Source organism: Lacerta agilis, chromosome 2 (genome assembly GCF_009819535.1).
Source record: "Lacerta agilis isolate rLacAgi1 chromosome 2, rLacAgi1.pri, whole genome shotgun sequence".
Classification (NCBI taxonomy): domain Eukaryota; kingdom Metazoa; phylum Chordata; class Lepidosauria; order Squamata; family Lacertidae; genus Lacerta; species Lacerta agilis.
This window is the reverse complement of record NC_046313.1, coordinates 83,755,347-83,771,017: the sequence shown is the minus strand read 5'-3', so window position 1 is coordinate 83,771,017 and position 15,671 is coordinate 83,755,347. Positions and strand designations below refer to the sequence as shown.

General features: G+C 44.1%; 1 protein-coding gene across 1 annotated transcript in view; it reads right to left on the bottom strand.

Moving 5' to 3' along the window:
• Positions 1 to 15,671, bottom strand: part of LOC117041845 (netrin-4-like) — a 49,639-nt gene that overhangs the window by 27,620 nt on the left and 6,348 nt on the right. Inside the window, exons 2-3 of the mRNA XM_033141086.1 lie at positions 11,633 to 12,180; positions 1,791 to 2,054 (exon numbers count right to left, since the gene is read on the bottom strand). Of these exons, the coding sequence (XP_032996977.1) occupies positions 1,791 to 2,054; positions 11,633 to 12,180 (812 nt within the window). The remainder of the gene's footprint in view (positions 1 to 1,790; positions 2,055 to 11,632; positions 12,181 to 15,671) is intronic.

Sequence of the window (15,671 nt, the reverse complement as noted above, 5' to 3'; positions counted from 1 at the left end):
TGCTTTGTACATATTTCCCCATGTGAGTAAGGGTGGGTGTGGAGGGAGGCTGGGACTGAACTAAAAGATCTATAAGGAGGGCCTAAGTCCAGGGGTAGCCAGTGTGATGCCTTTCAGAAGTTGCTAGAGTGCAGTTCCCATCAACCCCAGCCAACAGTCATGGTTGATGGGAGGTGTAGTCCAATGACATCTGAACAGGTCCATGGTGGCTACTCTTGGCATTAGTCCATGGATGTGCCCAGGCTGTACCTGCCCCCAAAAGATCTATCTGGCTCCCTCCTAGTTATTGTTATGTCACTTCTTATTTTTGCATTTATTTTGTCCAGTTAATTTCTGTTGGGTTTTTAAACGGTCTTCCATGTATGGTGTCAGGGGATTGGCAGGTGGGCGTGGATAGGCCAAAGGGGCTTCGTGGGCATGAGGTTCTTCTCAACCCCTGGCTTAGAAGGCCTTAGCACTAGCGCTGCTTCTCTCTCCAAGCGTCCCACCTGACACAGCAATAGGCCTTTTGCTAGTTTCATCCATCACCTGCCAAACCCATTTTAATCAACTTCATTTTAAACTGCTGGGAAAGATAAACACTGAGAAAAGGGTTCTTACAATTTTTTTTGGAACATGTAGGTAAATGTAAGTCACAAAACCCAAATGAGCTTTGCAAATTTGCCCTCATTCTGTCATTTTGTTTTAGATGTAATTATAAACTTGTTCCCAGCTTATCCCAAAAACGACTAATTCCCAGACTCCTTGCAAATCTGGCATTTCTCTAGAGGCCAAAATAAGGTTGGAATTGAGAGCCGCTGTTAATCAGAAGAGGATTTAACATTCCCTCCAGGTCTTTCTTTCTTTCCTTTCTTCCTTCATTTCAAAAAAGGGAATTATTTGAAATATCCAGTGCCCAGTGCATTGTTAGTATTTCATCAGTGTTTAAATATTAATAGTTTAAATCTAACACTTCACATACATTGAGTATGGCCAGGAATAATGAAAGCACACCTCTTAGATGTTTAGCTCTTCATTCATAACTGCAGAACTGCAACTTTAAAGCCACATGGGCATCTCTCCAACTCAATTTCACCAGATATTCCATGGGATTGAGACATTATGTTAGAACAGAGTTGCTATCCTGTGATGATTGTCCTTTTCTGCACAAGTAACAAGTACCAAGGTATATCACCCTGGTAACTCTTATGGAATTTGCATGTGCAGAACAATCCCATCCCATCCCACGCTAAAGGAAATTTGGATAAAGGTGATGTGTCACTGCATCTGTCTTGGCTGGGACTGTCTTGGCTGTGGTTCAAAACATCTGGAGAATACCAGGTTAGGGAAGCCTGTTCTACAGGAAGGTATCAGCAGTAGATGAATTGTTCAGATTACTCTAGCTAGACTGACCCCACCAACGACCAGAGGGCCTACTGCCTTGGCTATATTATTTTTTATTGTGATTTTATTAATATCTGATTTGACTTCATTTGTGCTCAACACTGAAAAGATGTGTATCCTTAAAGGTAGGGTGCCAAAAGCTATAATAAAATAAACGTTATCACTGTGGGATAGAGCCTGGTTGTGTGGAAGTTCTGCAGCAGGCCTGTCGCCATGGCAACATTTGAGCCGGGCCTAAGTTCTGATCAGAGAAGCCTGAAACAGGTATTTTAATTGTTTGGAGATACTCACTGTGGCCACATTCAACAATCTGTGGTCTATTAGCCATGCAAAAGGATAAATCTAATGCACTAGATATGCAGGGTTGTTTTATGTTGTTTTTAAGAAGGCATAACTTGAACACTTACCATGTTGTCCACAACAACCGTCCCATTGGCAAGATGGCATTCTTCCGCATGGCCATTGCAAAAGCAGCTGCCTCGGACAATTAGGTCATAGATGGCATAATGGGAGAATCTGTGGGGCTTCTCCAGAAGCCCTGAGCCTTGGCAAGGACACTCTTGTCTCTTTAATAAGAGGAGCCGCAGATTGGTGAGTTTCATGAGGTCTTGTGCTTCAGGACCGTATGGGTCTTCAATCTTGTTAGCAGGAGTTAAGGCACGAAAGATCACCTGGAAGCAGAGAGAGTGAGAGAGGAAACAATCTACAGTGAAGTCGAGTTCTTCACATGTGATCAACAGAGGTTTTATTTAGCTATGTGGCCCATTTATAGTGTTTTTCTAGCAATTTAACTCACATGGCTTCCCCCAAAGGATCCTAGGAATTGTGATTTAGGGAGGGTGCTGAGAATTCCCTGTTAGAACAGAAGAATTTCACGACAGCTTAAAAGTCAATGGGACAATTGTTCCCTCAAGGCAGAATGCTAAAAACCACTGTTTACATTAGTTTCAAAGCTACTATTCATGGATAATACTTTGCAGATTCAGAAACCTTTATTTTTGCTTTGTCTTGAGTCCTGTCAGCAAAAGTACTCTGAGTTCTCTCATCCTGGGTTTTGGGCAACAACACACTCTGTCTGGAGCATAGCTGTCAACTTTTCCCCCTTTTTAAGGGAAATTCCCTATTCTGAATAGGATTCCTCACAAGAAAAGGGAAACGTTGACAGCTATGGTCTGCAGCTCTATCAGGGCTTCCATTGACATCGCCTCGTTGTTCTTTCCCCCATCATCTTCCCATCTCTTTAGAGGGCACTGATTTGCAAGTGGCCCAGGGTTCAAACTGGAGGTGTCCCTTGCTCCTGGGAGCAATGGGCAATTTGCTCAGCCTAGGCTGCCCAGTGCAGGTGTTCACACATTCCCTGATCAATGGAGGCACGAGAAACAACAGAGGCCCCTTCCGGCCAGCTGTCCACATTCCCCCGAGGAATGGAACCATGTGCAAACAGCCCATTCTGTTTAGCACAGGTGCCCAGCATTCTTTCGATGGACAGAATTAAAGCCCAGTGACCAAGTTTACTCAATCCACGTGCCTGCCTGAGCTTGGTTAATGGAAACAAAGGCTAACAGACAAGCTTATTTAGCTCAGATAGCACCATTCCATTGTTGGTAGAGAAGCACTGAAATTCAATATGAATTCAAAAGCCACTGAGAGAATATATCTGGGACTGAGATTTCCTCTTCTGAAGTTCAAAAATCCAAGAGCCCCAAATAGTTGCATGATCCTGAAATCAATACCTGAAGTTGGGTATCAGGCGCGCATGCACAAAACAATATTTTTCCTATTCACTGTTGCACCTAGAGCTAACAGTTTTTTGTGGTTTTAGGTGCCACCAAGAAAAGTCTAAGATGTGTATGTGGACTAGCATTTCTTTACATCTTTTGCTTGCTTTTAATTTCTGGTGCTTTGCTGATGGCATGAAATACCTAAGGACACCCACTGAAACCAACACAACCCCTGATTTCTGTATTCGCCTTATGATGGTGGTGATGATTTAGACATTGCCCTACATCCAAGGATCACAGGGTGGTTTACAGTCTCTTGTGTCTCTTAACAGAAGAAAGAAGTGTCTTTGGGTACTGACACAAACCTTCCTCTTAGCCATCACCTGAGAAATCAATGTCAGAGAAGGCTTTGGAAAGACCACGGCCAAACCCAAAAGCATAGTCAACCACTGCAGTGAAAGTAGGTGTTTATAATAAGGTAGACAAAACAATGTAAACAGTTGCAAAGTTTCAGCAAGGCTTACAAAGAACCATACAGCACATTATTATGGACCACTGCAGTGGCATTGCCCTCTTGGAACCAAGCAACTTATTTGGAGACAGAAAAATTCCTGAAGTCCTTCCAGTTGTGAAAGCTGCAATCAGGGCCTTGAAACTGTTGAGGTGTTATCATTTGAGGAATATTTTTAGAACAGGATGCCAGCTGCTCAGAGCATTCCTCAATACAATAACAACATTTTTGTGCTATATGGTTCTTTGTAAATTAAATCAACAACAAAGAAAATGCTACATTTTAAAATGGCAAATTTGTTCCTTCATTGTTCTGCCTTTCATATTTCATATTATTTTGCCATCTTTTGGTCCCCACGAGCTGCTGGATATCGATCCATCAGCAACAAAGCTTATTGTACGATAGGCTTGTCCCAACGGGTTCTAATTATCCTTATATGGAACTTCCGCTTCCCACATCAAAGTGCAATTCTGTGATTAAATTTGTTATGTACTGAGTTGAATAGGATCCAAACTGCAGCAGTTTGATTGGTCCTAGAACAATAGGATTGAGATTGCAGCAGTCTGACTGGTCCCAGAACAATAGGATTGAGATTGCAGCAGTCTGATTGGTCCCAGAACAATAGGATTGAGATTGCAGCAGTCTGATTGGTCTGCAGGAGCCACCCAATCCAGCTCCAGGTGGAAGTGAATCCACACTCTGATTGGCATACAGGAGTATCCCGGAATTAGCCAATCACGTGGGGCCCATTGTGTAAATAGTGTATATAAAGCAAACGTTTTGGGGGAACTACATTCCTCACTACTATGAGCTGAATAAAGAGCATGAAAGTCACACTGGGCTCCCGAGTATCTTTCAAAATTCATGGCCTCTTTCTGCTTGAGAAATGAAGCTCTGGGATGAGAAGGGAGCAGTTTCCTCAGCTCTCTTTCAGAGCAAAAGATGTACAGCGCTGCTGACTAGAAGGGGGCAACGGACTACTGTAAAAATGGATTTGTTGGAAAAGGCAGGCAGGGGTGTCAGTTGTTCATAACAAATACATTCATTTCGGCAACTGGCCAAGAGGAGACAATTCTAAGCAGGCCAGTAAAGTTCTGGCTGCTTAGACAACTTGCTCTGGTCTCCCCCACCTGATCGCTTTGCCACTGTTTATCTCCTTTGCGCCTAACCTTTTGCTTCCTGCCCACCATGCCGGCGCAATAATCAATTCTCCCTCTGATTGACTATCTTTTTCTCTTTTTATGAGATCTAGCCCAGCTAGGATTGCCAAGTTGTCGTGTTTCCATCACCTTCCCCCCTTTTCTGCCTGTCTGCTGTACAAAGTGAGAGTCTTCCCCACAACAAGTGGGGCAAGCAGGGAGTCGAACTGTGGACATCTCTGGCTTCACCCTGGTGTACCCCAATACACCATCCTAGCTCCAGCCTCATTTCAGTTCCTCTTAGGACTTCAGAGCTTGGCTGCTAACTTTCAAGAACTTACAGAATGGAAGTGTCCTCTGAATTATTTTGAATGCTCCCACAGAAAAGAGAGCTAAACTCTGTCTTTCTTGCATAATCCCAATTGATGCTGGAGCTCTGCGCTTTGCAAGGATTTCTTTCACTCTCATCTCTCACATCCTATTGTTTTCAGTCATTCAGCTGCAATTCATCATAAATGGAATATTATTATCCCTGCTTGCCCTGACCCCCTTTATCTTTTCTTTTCTTTTTTAGCAGCAAGGAATTTAGGAGTGCCTTAGAGCAACAGAAAATGCAAGCTGACAACCATCATGAAGGGGATGTATTTCCGCCGCCGCCACCACCCTATTCAGTAGCAGCTGGCAGTTCTTCATCTCATTGATATTTTATCTTCAGCCAAGAGGGTCATCTTCATTCCAGAGACAATGTCTCAGATTTTTGATTTCCTGCCATTCGTGGGGTCCATGTTTTGATTCTCCACTCCCCAATTCAGATAATTCTGTTATTACAGCCTGATCTCCCAGTCTGGAGTTGACGAGAAACGATGCGGCCACAACAAAAGCTCCTCTTATCAGGAATTCATGCCCAGAGTCAAGAAGGATGAGTGAGTCATGGAGTCAGGACACTTCTTACGCATGACCTCCTATGGCAGGCTACTCAAGAAAGGATCCTTAAGATGTCAGAAGAGAATTAAAACAATGAAGGCACACTGCGCCATTTATAAGGTAGAAGATTATAGGCACAATTACTCATTTACCATATTAAATTTATGTCCTGCGTATCCTAATCAGCATGATCTCTAGGCAATGAAACAACTAATAAATACAAAGTTGCATAAAGCAATTAGCCTGCATCAATGCAAAATAAAAGCAATCAAAGACCAGAACCTTGTGATGTTGATGATTAATAATAAGCTGAAATAAAATTTAGAGCGAACCCCTCTATCACCTGCTGGCAACTGGTGACACGGAGAGGCCACTGCTGGAAGGACAACTCCCCTCCTTCTGACACAGCAAAGAGAGACAGCAAAAGAGATTGGCTCCTTTCAGCACCATCAGCAGTTGATAACAGGTGCACACAGTGAATGCAGAGGAGGGGCTGGTATCGTGCCATTAGTCCTCCCCACCTCAGAAGCACCAAACAGAACTTATTAATGAACTCTATGGCTGGATCTACACACAGGAAGAAAACCACCATAAATAAGCCATAAATTAGATTCTTATAACAAAAGAAAAAAACCCAATGTAAAATTGCATAGACAAATTTTGTGCTCTACAGCGCCATCTGGTGTTGCATGTTTACAATGGAGTTACAACGATATAACTGAATTGAGTGTAGCTGAGTCCTAGGTATGAATATACTGTGTTTGTCACAAAGTAGCAAATTTATCTTGCCAAAGTCATGGTGATGATAATGTGGTATGAATGTCTAGGCCCTGGGATTGTGAACCATCAAGCTCAGTGCTCACACCCTGCCATCAGATAGTAACTTGCCTGCCGATCTCAGTTAGATTTGAACCAGTTTCCTAGAATGAACTCAGATGGGAAAAGAAGAAAGCTTATCAGCCACTGTCCTTACAGAGAGGACCGTCCAGGAAAGTGCTTCTTCTGAGTGCCTTGAATGGAGTTGGGAGCACCTGATGCTAACTAGTGCCTGGACCCAGGATCGCTGGAACCTCTCTGATCCTCCTCCTTTCTAAAAGAAGGGTGGGATAGTAGCCTAATAAATGACAATTCTATACATAAAAAAGAAGCAACTTTTTGTAAATAAAAGTCAACAATTTCTGATAGGAACAGCTCCCCAAGTCCCTTCCCGTTTAGGTCTGACAAATGAAGCAGGAGCTTCACTGGGCGTTTATATAATGACGAGAGGATGATAAATCTATTCAGTATCTGCTGCCCAGCATGTCAGGAAGTGCAGAAATAATGCTAGAAAAACAGTGCCTTTTCCTGGCTAGCTTACAAGTTGAAAAAAAAAAACCAAAATGAAGAAGAAAAAGGGAATGCAAGCCTGCAGATGTGGCTCATTAAAATGCAGGTTAGAATAGGATTCCTCTTCCATCGTAGCTGCCTCTGAGCTGTTCTCCGTTCTGCTTTTCTCTCTACAAAACCGTATTTGCCTGGTGCTGCACACCCCCCAACACACTCACACTACATTACAGCCCTTTCCTCTGGGGAAGCAGAACCTGGCAGTGCTATCTGCATGTTTATTCTGCTGGAGTTAACTGCTTCCCCCCTCCACTGCCTCTGCATTTTATCTCCTCTGCAGCTCAAGTTCAACAAAATGCTGAACAGACAGCCCTAGTCATAACATTTGGGCACTTGCCTCTATGAGCAACTAATCCCTTCCCCGATCTCTTCCAGCTGGAAGTTGGAATAACTAAAGAGTCATGAATGATGAGCTTTCTTTGTCATGGTGGCCAAAACAGATCTGCTGACTCCAGGACCATGTTAGACTCAATAGGTGGCCCTGGAGTTTGCCATCTTTTTTGGGTGGTGGGGGTGGGGGTGTCCTGGCTTAACCTCTTGCATTTTCCCAAATCATGATGACTATCATCACAACAGCTTAAATATATGCAGCTGCGATTATGGGAATCCCCGCCCTCTTAATCACAGCAATGGGGGCTTCCAGACAGGGACTTAATATTGTGAATGGGTTGTCAGGAAGCTCAGGAGGAAGAGCAGAGGGATACTACCACCTCCCATCATATGCTGCGTGACGCAGTTGCCTCCACTGCCTAATGGTAAGACCGGCCCTAAGTGTGAGAGCTCTTGTCCATCCACTCAATTAGCAGTCGCTTCATGGCAGATTTGGAGCCAGAAAAAGGTTCTTTTGCTGGCTTATTTTCCTCAGGCAGTTCTGAGTTCTGAGGCAGCTATGATTGAACCAGATCTGAATTTGAGACTCATGGAAGGAAAGCATTAGAAAAATCCAGCATTTGATCCAGTGGTGTGGTTTGAAAAGAGAGCATGTGGTACCAATCCACATGGGTTGGCTAGCAGTTCTTGAAGGAGCGTCTCCACCCCCATCGTTCAGCTCGGACATTGAGGTCCAGCGCCGAGGGCCTTCTGGCAGTTCCCTCACTACGAGAAGTGAGGTTACAGGCAAAGGGCCTTCTCAGTTAGTGGTGCCTGCCCTGTGAAACGCCCTCCCATCAGATGTGAAGGAAATAAGCAACTATCTGACTTTTAGAAGACATCTCAAGGCAGCCCTGTTTAGGGAGGTTTGATGTTTTATCATGTTTTTAATATTCTGTTGGGAGCTGCCCAGAGTGGCTGGGGAAACCCAGCCAGATAGGTGGGGTATAAATAATAAATTATTATTATTACAGTGGTGCCCCGCTAGACGAATGCCTCGCAAGACGAAAAACTCACTAGACGAAGGCATTCGTCTAGCGGAAGGCTGCCCCGCAAGACGAAAAAGTCTATGGGGCTGCCTCGCAAGACGAAAATTTTTCGTCTTTTTTTTTCCTTTTCGTCTAGCGAAAGCGCGGCTGTGATTGCCGCTTTGCTAGACGAAAAACCCGCTAGACGAAAATTTTCGCAGAACGAATTTTTTTCGTCTAGCGGGCCACCACTGTATTATTATTATTATTATTAAACAGGTCTGTCAAGCAGGGCACATCTAACCTGTTGCCACAGCAACGGGTTACCTTGTTCAGGCATACACAATTCCTCTTCCCCCAGTACATTCCAGTAATCAGTTCATTCTAGCACACTCCCTTGGTGTCATCTGGCACAAGAGACGCTCACATGGAATGAATGGACTTTTGGTAGTTTGGCCTCCTATAGATTCTGACAGGAACATAAATAGAGAAGCAAGTCAATAAATTCTTGGTGGATCAGACTTTTCTGACCTACAGTTCCTGCGACGACAAAGGGGAGCATTGCAATTGCCACCTTTCCACAGCTCCAAACTCTTCCTCCTGCAGACTTATTTTCATTTCCGGCTGCTCTGCTTTATTAAAAACGTGCTTCTAATTTCCCAGATCCCTCCAGCGCAGGATAAGGACAATACAAAATAAAAATAAAAATTGAACACATCCATTCCTATTTCTATCTGATCTGAGACCTTAGCCTTGGTACAAATCTGCACCAGCATTTTGACCTAAGCGTCTGCTTTTGATCACACCTTCTATTTAACTGGCACAATGCAGGTGAACGTAAAACTAAAAACTGGGGCACAGGCGACTGAAGATCTTCTTAAAGCAGGCCAGATGAAGGCTTTTTATTAGATCAACTTCTATGGGTAGCAAAAAAAGAAATGAAAAGTGCAAGCTTTTGAAATTCAGTATGCATATATATCTATGCCTGCATTCTCTTTCACCAGCAGAACCTGCTCCACCACTGAATTTATTTGCCTCTCTTGTTTTCTGTAAAATAGAAATACGGTGCAACTTTTTGTAACTATTTCCATGTCTTTGGAAGGTGAAAGACATGAGAAGATGAAAAATAAGACAAGCACAGCGGCTTACACAGCAGTATCCTACACCTTGGAATGGGGAGTAAGGTGAGAGTCACGCGACTCATTTGGACAACCAGTTTGGATCATCAAGATAACTCTACTTTCAAGGCTGAAATCATTTTGGAAACCACTTTGAGGTTTGTTTGTTTGTTTTTACAATCAGCAGTATATAAATCTCATGAATGGATAAAATAAATTATCCTATGCATATGTTTAACCTGGGCATATGTTTCAGCCCCATTAAACATACTTGGGGCCCATCTGCACTGTAGATTTAAAGCAGCATCATACCACCTTAAACAGTCAGGGCTTTCCCCCAAAGAATCCTGGGGACTGTAGTTTGTTAATGGGGGCTGAGAGTTGCTGGGAGATACAGTTGCCGGAGTGTCTTAATGATCAATCCAACTTCAACTTCCCAGATCGCTCTAGGCTCGTAGCTCCGGGAGCAAATAGGGGATCTCCTAAGAACTCTCAGCACCCTTTAAAAAAAACCCACTTTCAAATCCACTTTACCACATTTCTGCATCAGTTTGCCATTTATTAATTAATTTAATTTTTTTCACGAAAATTCACCAGCATTTCAGTGAGCATTTATCCTAAATATACACACTGTTGTATACCAGTTTGCCTAATTTGCATATTTTTGCAAGAAATGTCCCTTGATATAGTGCATTTTTGTACGCTATTTTGACTAATATATGCATCTTTTGACTAATATGTGCATCTTTGAGAACTCCTGATACGCACAGTTATTTCACACTTCTTTTAGTTACGGAGCTGCATCGTAAAATCCAGAGAAGTGATGATTTTGAAGCCTGGCTGCATTTCAGTTCCCATACAGTTTGAGGCAAGGTGAATTACTGGGTTTCTCCCCTATCGCTCTGATCAGGAAGGAGCGGAAGGGAGAGAAGCCAGAGCGTGAGCTAGTAATGTGAAACTGTAGGGGATAGGCTAAGCTCGTAGCCATGGCCTGCAGTCCTTTCACTTTCCCCTCTATGAACATTTAAACTGGGTGCTCATAAGGCATGATGCCACCTGAATAGAGGCTCCACAAGTGAGAAAACCTGAACGTGTTTCATGTGGCATTCAAAAATCATTTGGATGTCATAGAGCGGGATATATCAACATAGCCACATGTGCCTGGTATACTATGTGAAACAATTATAAGAGAATTCCAGCTGTCAGTCGGTACCACTGGAAGATGAATCGCCCACTTGCCCTGCACGGGATTCTGCTGCAGAGATTTCTTATTGTAATATATTTATTTATGCCCCACCTTTCCCCCTGGCAGGGACTCAAGGCAGCTTACAGATAAAATAAAAAACAGCTAAAAACATAGTTTTTAAATCTACAAAAAATAATAAAACATTAAGATAGAGAGATGGTGGATGATAGATAGATGTGGCAACCATTTTACGCAGGGGTTCCATTCATGACCTCCCGGCATGTTGGCGGAGCATGCATAAGCCTCGCCCAGTTCCATTCTGCCTCATTTTCTAGCCATTTCCGGGTTGGCGGCAACAAGCGTGTGCACGATCGTGTGTCAATCAGACATGCATAAAATAGTCACTGGCACGCAGACACACAATACACACACGCACACAGAAGTGCAGGATCCAGGTTTCTGAAAACAAGGCACTGGCAATGTTCTTAGTACTCTATGTGCACTGACAACATGACAAATGGCTTTGCTTTATATAGAAAAACTTTCAGCTGAAAATAGAACAGTTTCTCTGAGTGTGTATTTTAAAAATCTCTTTTTCTATGGAAAACAAATTATATGATTAGACCTTTAAAAAAACCAAAACACATACGGTGGCTTCGGTTCCACAAGAAACATCTTCATGCAATGTGCATTTTGATGCTCATTTCCATCTCTCTGAAGCAATGCTCACCCAAACTCTGCTGAAATGGCTGGATGGTGCATATAGGGATGGAGAGGACCATATCCGGGGCTGTCAAAGGTTACATGACACGTGTTGCCCACGACTACAACAGGGCTGCTCTCTTCTGCAGCAGCTTCTAACCTTTGTTTTTAGCAAAAACTCACAGTGACCACAGAAAGGTGAAGCATATTTCAGTTACCGTCACCTACCTCTCCTCTAGTGCAAGGCATCACGTCAGAATACCTGGAGGTACAGAGAGATCCTTCCTCGGTGGCATCGTCTGGGAGCCCAAAAGTGGCTGTACAGTTGGCAGAGAAATATTTGTACGGCCTCCACGTCTGCCCATAGTCCTGCGACCTCTCCAGTACCATGGCCGCTGGGCGAGGTGACTTGAACACCACTATGACGTGGGTCAGGTAGAACTCCGTCTCCAAATCCAGCCGGATCTCCTCCCTGTGCACCCCTTGCGCAGACTGCCACCAGGAGGTGGGGTTTAGGAAGAAGTCGTCCGTCATAGCGGAAGGAAGGTGAGAGTTATCAGGCTGGTTGGCGTTGCACTTGGTACACCTAGGCTGCCCACACCCTTGGAGGCCATGGTGGTGGTGGAGAAGATGGTGGTCTGGGTAAAAGCAGTAAAGTTCTGTGCTGTTCTGACCGCAGGTGGTAAGCGTGACCGGCGTTCTTCCAGTCGCCAGGTTCCCCACGGCAGGATTGCAGGAGTGCCCATCGCATCGGAAGGCTCGCAGCTTCGCTGAATCTGCAGTGCGAGCAGCAGGGAACAAAACGATACAAAACTGCATAAAATCAATATTCTGCACAATTGTGTTATCACCCAGTCCCTCCCCAGCCCTGGATTCCCTACCAAACACTTAACACCATTATTAATTGTTATTATTATTTGCATTTATTATTTGCTTTCTGCAAAAAAAAAAGTCTCAAAGAGACTTATGGCCCATCCAATATTTTCACTTCACCCAAATTTGATGGCATTGCATACCAATTGATTTGCCTGGGTCTGAGACATGTTCTCGTTCCACAGCTGTGCCTTGCGAAAACCCGATCCTACCCACTGAATCGGGTATTATCAAACGTGCGGAAAAGCAAAAAAGAGATTTTGCTTAACCAAGCATCAATTCGGCTGGTAAGATCAGATTATTGCAAGGAACAGTTGTGAAATGAAAAAAGCTCTTGGACCCGGGCAAATTAATTGGTGCACAATACGATCATAATGCAAGTCAAGCTTGTCAGTCAATTAAAAACAAATACACAGGATAAAACACAGCAGAATAAGCATTTCTAAAAATGTCTTCGTACAGATCTACCTTCTGCCTCTCAAATCATTGTTTTAAAAAACGATGCATGCACTGATTGAAACCCTTTGCTATGGAGAAGAGCATGCATAATTTATTGTGGCTGTGAGACCTCCTGAAAACAGGGCAGGGTGACAGAATAAGGAGAAAATTGGAGTGCTTGTACCATGAGTCACACAGCACACACACACACACAAAAACTTGCTATTAGAAGCAGCTGCCAGCAGGAGGAGCAAACTAGAGAGGCCCCCACATGGCCACACTTAGGGCAACAGTCCTAAAGACAGTGGCAGCCCAGTAGTACTTCATGTAGCAGCTGATAACAAGACCTGAATGCTTGAACTTGCCCTGAGAGAAGATTATCAAGCCCGCCTTGACAGTGCCATAAAACCATCTGAAGAAATACTGAATCAATCAAATGGCCCTAAGTGCATGAAAAAAAATGAGTTCCAATAAATACAAATGGGAAGTAGCAAAGCAGTAGTTTATAGCTCCATTCTAAAGGTAGTCAAAATCAGAATTCACTTCCAGTTTTTCTACCCAGAGGCTACACATCTTCTGTTCCTGTTCCAAATCCATTTCCATGCTCGTTTTCATTACCTCCGTCACAATTTCGCAGGATGCTTCTGCCGCAGAATATCAGCCTGAACTAGGGCCTCTCACAGTTTTATGGCTTTATTCTTTTCATACCTACAGAAAGTTTTTTTAAAAGGCAGGACACACTATTTATGTCTAAAGTGTATCGACTAAAATCTGAGGGTTGGATTTAATGTTATTGGAGTTGGGGAGAGGGAGAGCAGCTAATTGTCTTCTGCAGTTGCTTGGGCAAACACTGCAGCACCCTCTTTCCAACCTGGTGCTCTCCAGATGGTTGGGACTCCAGCTCCCATCAGCCCCAGCCAGCAAGAACCATGTTCAGGGATGATGGGAACTGTAGTCCAGCAACAGGCTGGGGAAGACTGAACTAGTGGAAGAATCCCATAGTGGTTCTCATATGTCTGCTTGTGGAAGTGGAAGCACCTCTTTGGATTTAGGTTCACTTTTCTTGCACAGTCCTCTAGCCCAGGGGAGGGCAGACTTAAGCCTTGTGTTTCACCAGAGATCAAACAACCAGAGCCAGGTGCAAAAGGAACTGAGGAACTTTGAATTGAAGAACACGAGTGCTCTGAACTTGCAGTGAGATCAGGGATTTCTTCTAAGTACCAGAACTGAACCGAGTTCTGCACACTAAAATCCAAGTCTGGTTCCTCCAAGCTTTTTTTTCCCCTTTCCCATTTCAGCAGTCCAACTTGTGGTGGTGAGAGTCATTGTGCTGTTGCTATTGTCCAGCCACTGCGAGTCAGAAACCCTTGCTGCTGTACTGCAAATCACCAATAGATCCCGATCTACTTCCCACCTTTTTCTGCTCCAGCATGAGCTGTAAAACAGGCTTCGGGTGATCAGCTGTGCCTTTCCCCCATGCAGAAGGGAACCTTTGGGTCTAACCCAAGAACTATGGAATTGCTCTGTTTGCATGGCTCTGTTTCAAAAGTAGACTTGCCCTGGTTTCCAATGAATCCTCAGAATGCAAGAATGACAGGAGATGAATACAGATGACGGTCACCCCATTGCTCAAAATTAAAATGGAAATCTGCTTCTTTTCATTCCTAGAGATGGAATCGGAAAGCATCCCACTGTCTGTCTTTCTCTCTCTCTCTCTCTCTCTCTCTCTCTTCCACTCCCCCCGCCACCAATTTTCTAAATGCATTTTATGGAGCAGGCAGAGTGGGGAAGAGCACAGTTGGCTTTCTAATCAGTGGTGATGACAAGGAGGCTTATCTGCTGTGCCTGCTAATGCAGCAACATCAATAAATGGTTCCTGTCTGAACTGCTGTGTCATTAGGAACAGCAGAGTAGGAGAGCACATGTGACAAATGACTGGAGGGGGCGGGCGGGGTGGGAAGAGTCGGATCAAAATCTGCAGTTGATTAAGAGTCTTGCATTGGAAGCAATTAATGTGCTGGAGATCACTTGGCCTCCCAATAAGGCAGCCCATCCGTCACTTGGTTCATTTCTCTGAAATGCGGGGTCATAGGAGTGGGGGCACGGCGGGCAAAGGGGCAGAGCATTCCGGCAACCAGGGACTTACCCTGAATGCCAAAAGGGTCTCCTTGAATAATTCATGCAAGGCTAAACAATCAAGGCTGCAGTGCGCCCTCCTCCTCTCGCTCCCGAGGGGCCGTATGTCACCGAGGTGGATGGTGCCTGGCTCTTGATAGATGGCGTTGCGCAATAATCGATGCCACTCAACTATTTATGCATTTACCCTGCTATCCCAGGGGAGTCGCTCAGCAAGGTGGCTGTTTGTCGGAGGGCTTCTGGCAAATGTTTGGAGCGTCTGGCAATGACATGGTCATCGAAAAGCTGGGCAACCTTTCAGGTGGCCGATGGCTGAGAGCAGATTAGCTGCTTTGGGAAGTGGTATGCACATGGTGTTAGCCACAATCCAGATCTAGGAAAATACTGTGTTTCGATATGTTTGCCCCCAAACCAGCTTCGAACCACACTGAGAAAAAGAATAACCCAGCTGCATTTTAAGTCAATAGCCTTACCGAGTTCAGCTGGCTGCATGTGGGTTGAAAAGTGGGTCTGCAGCACCCTTTGCATGATATACTCAAAGCACCACATGTTCCAAGCTAGTGTTTATGCAAACCCATGCTTTTTTGATGTTTCAAGTTAGTGGGTCTGCCCTTGCTATTGAGTGCCTTTCACCCATCGATGCCATGTTATGGAATAAGGAAAAAACCAAACAAAACCACAGGCAGTATGGAAAAATAAATAAACCAGTATATAGCGTAGACTGACCAGGTTTCTTGCTCTGCTGAAAGAGTGGAATGCCACTAGAAAGCACTTTAAATTATTTACTAGAATTTAGTAAAGTGTATTTTACACAACAATA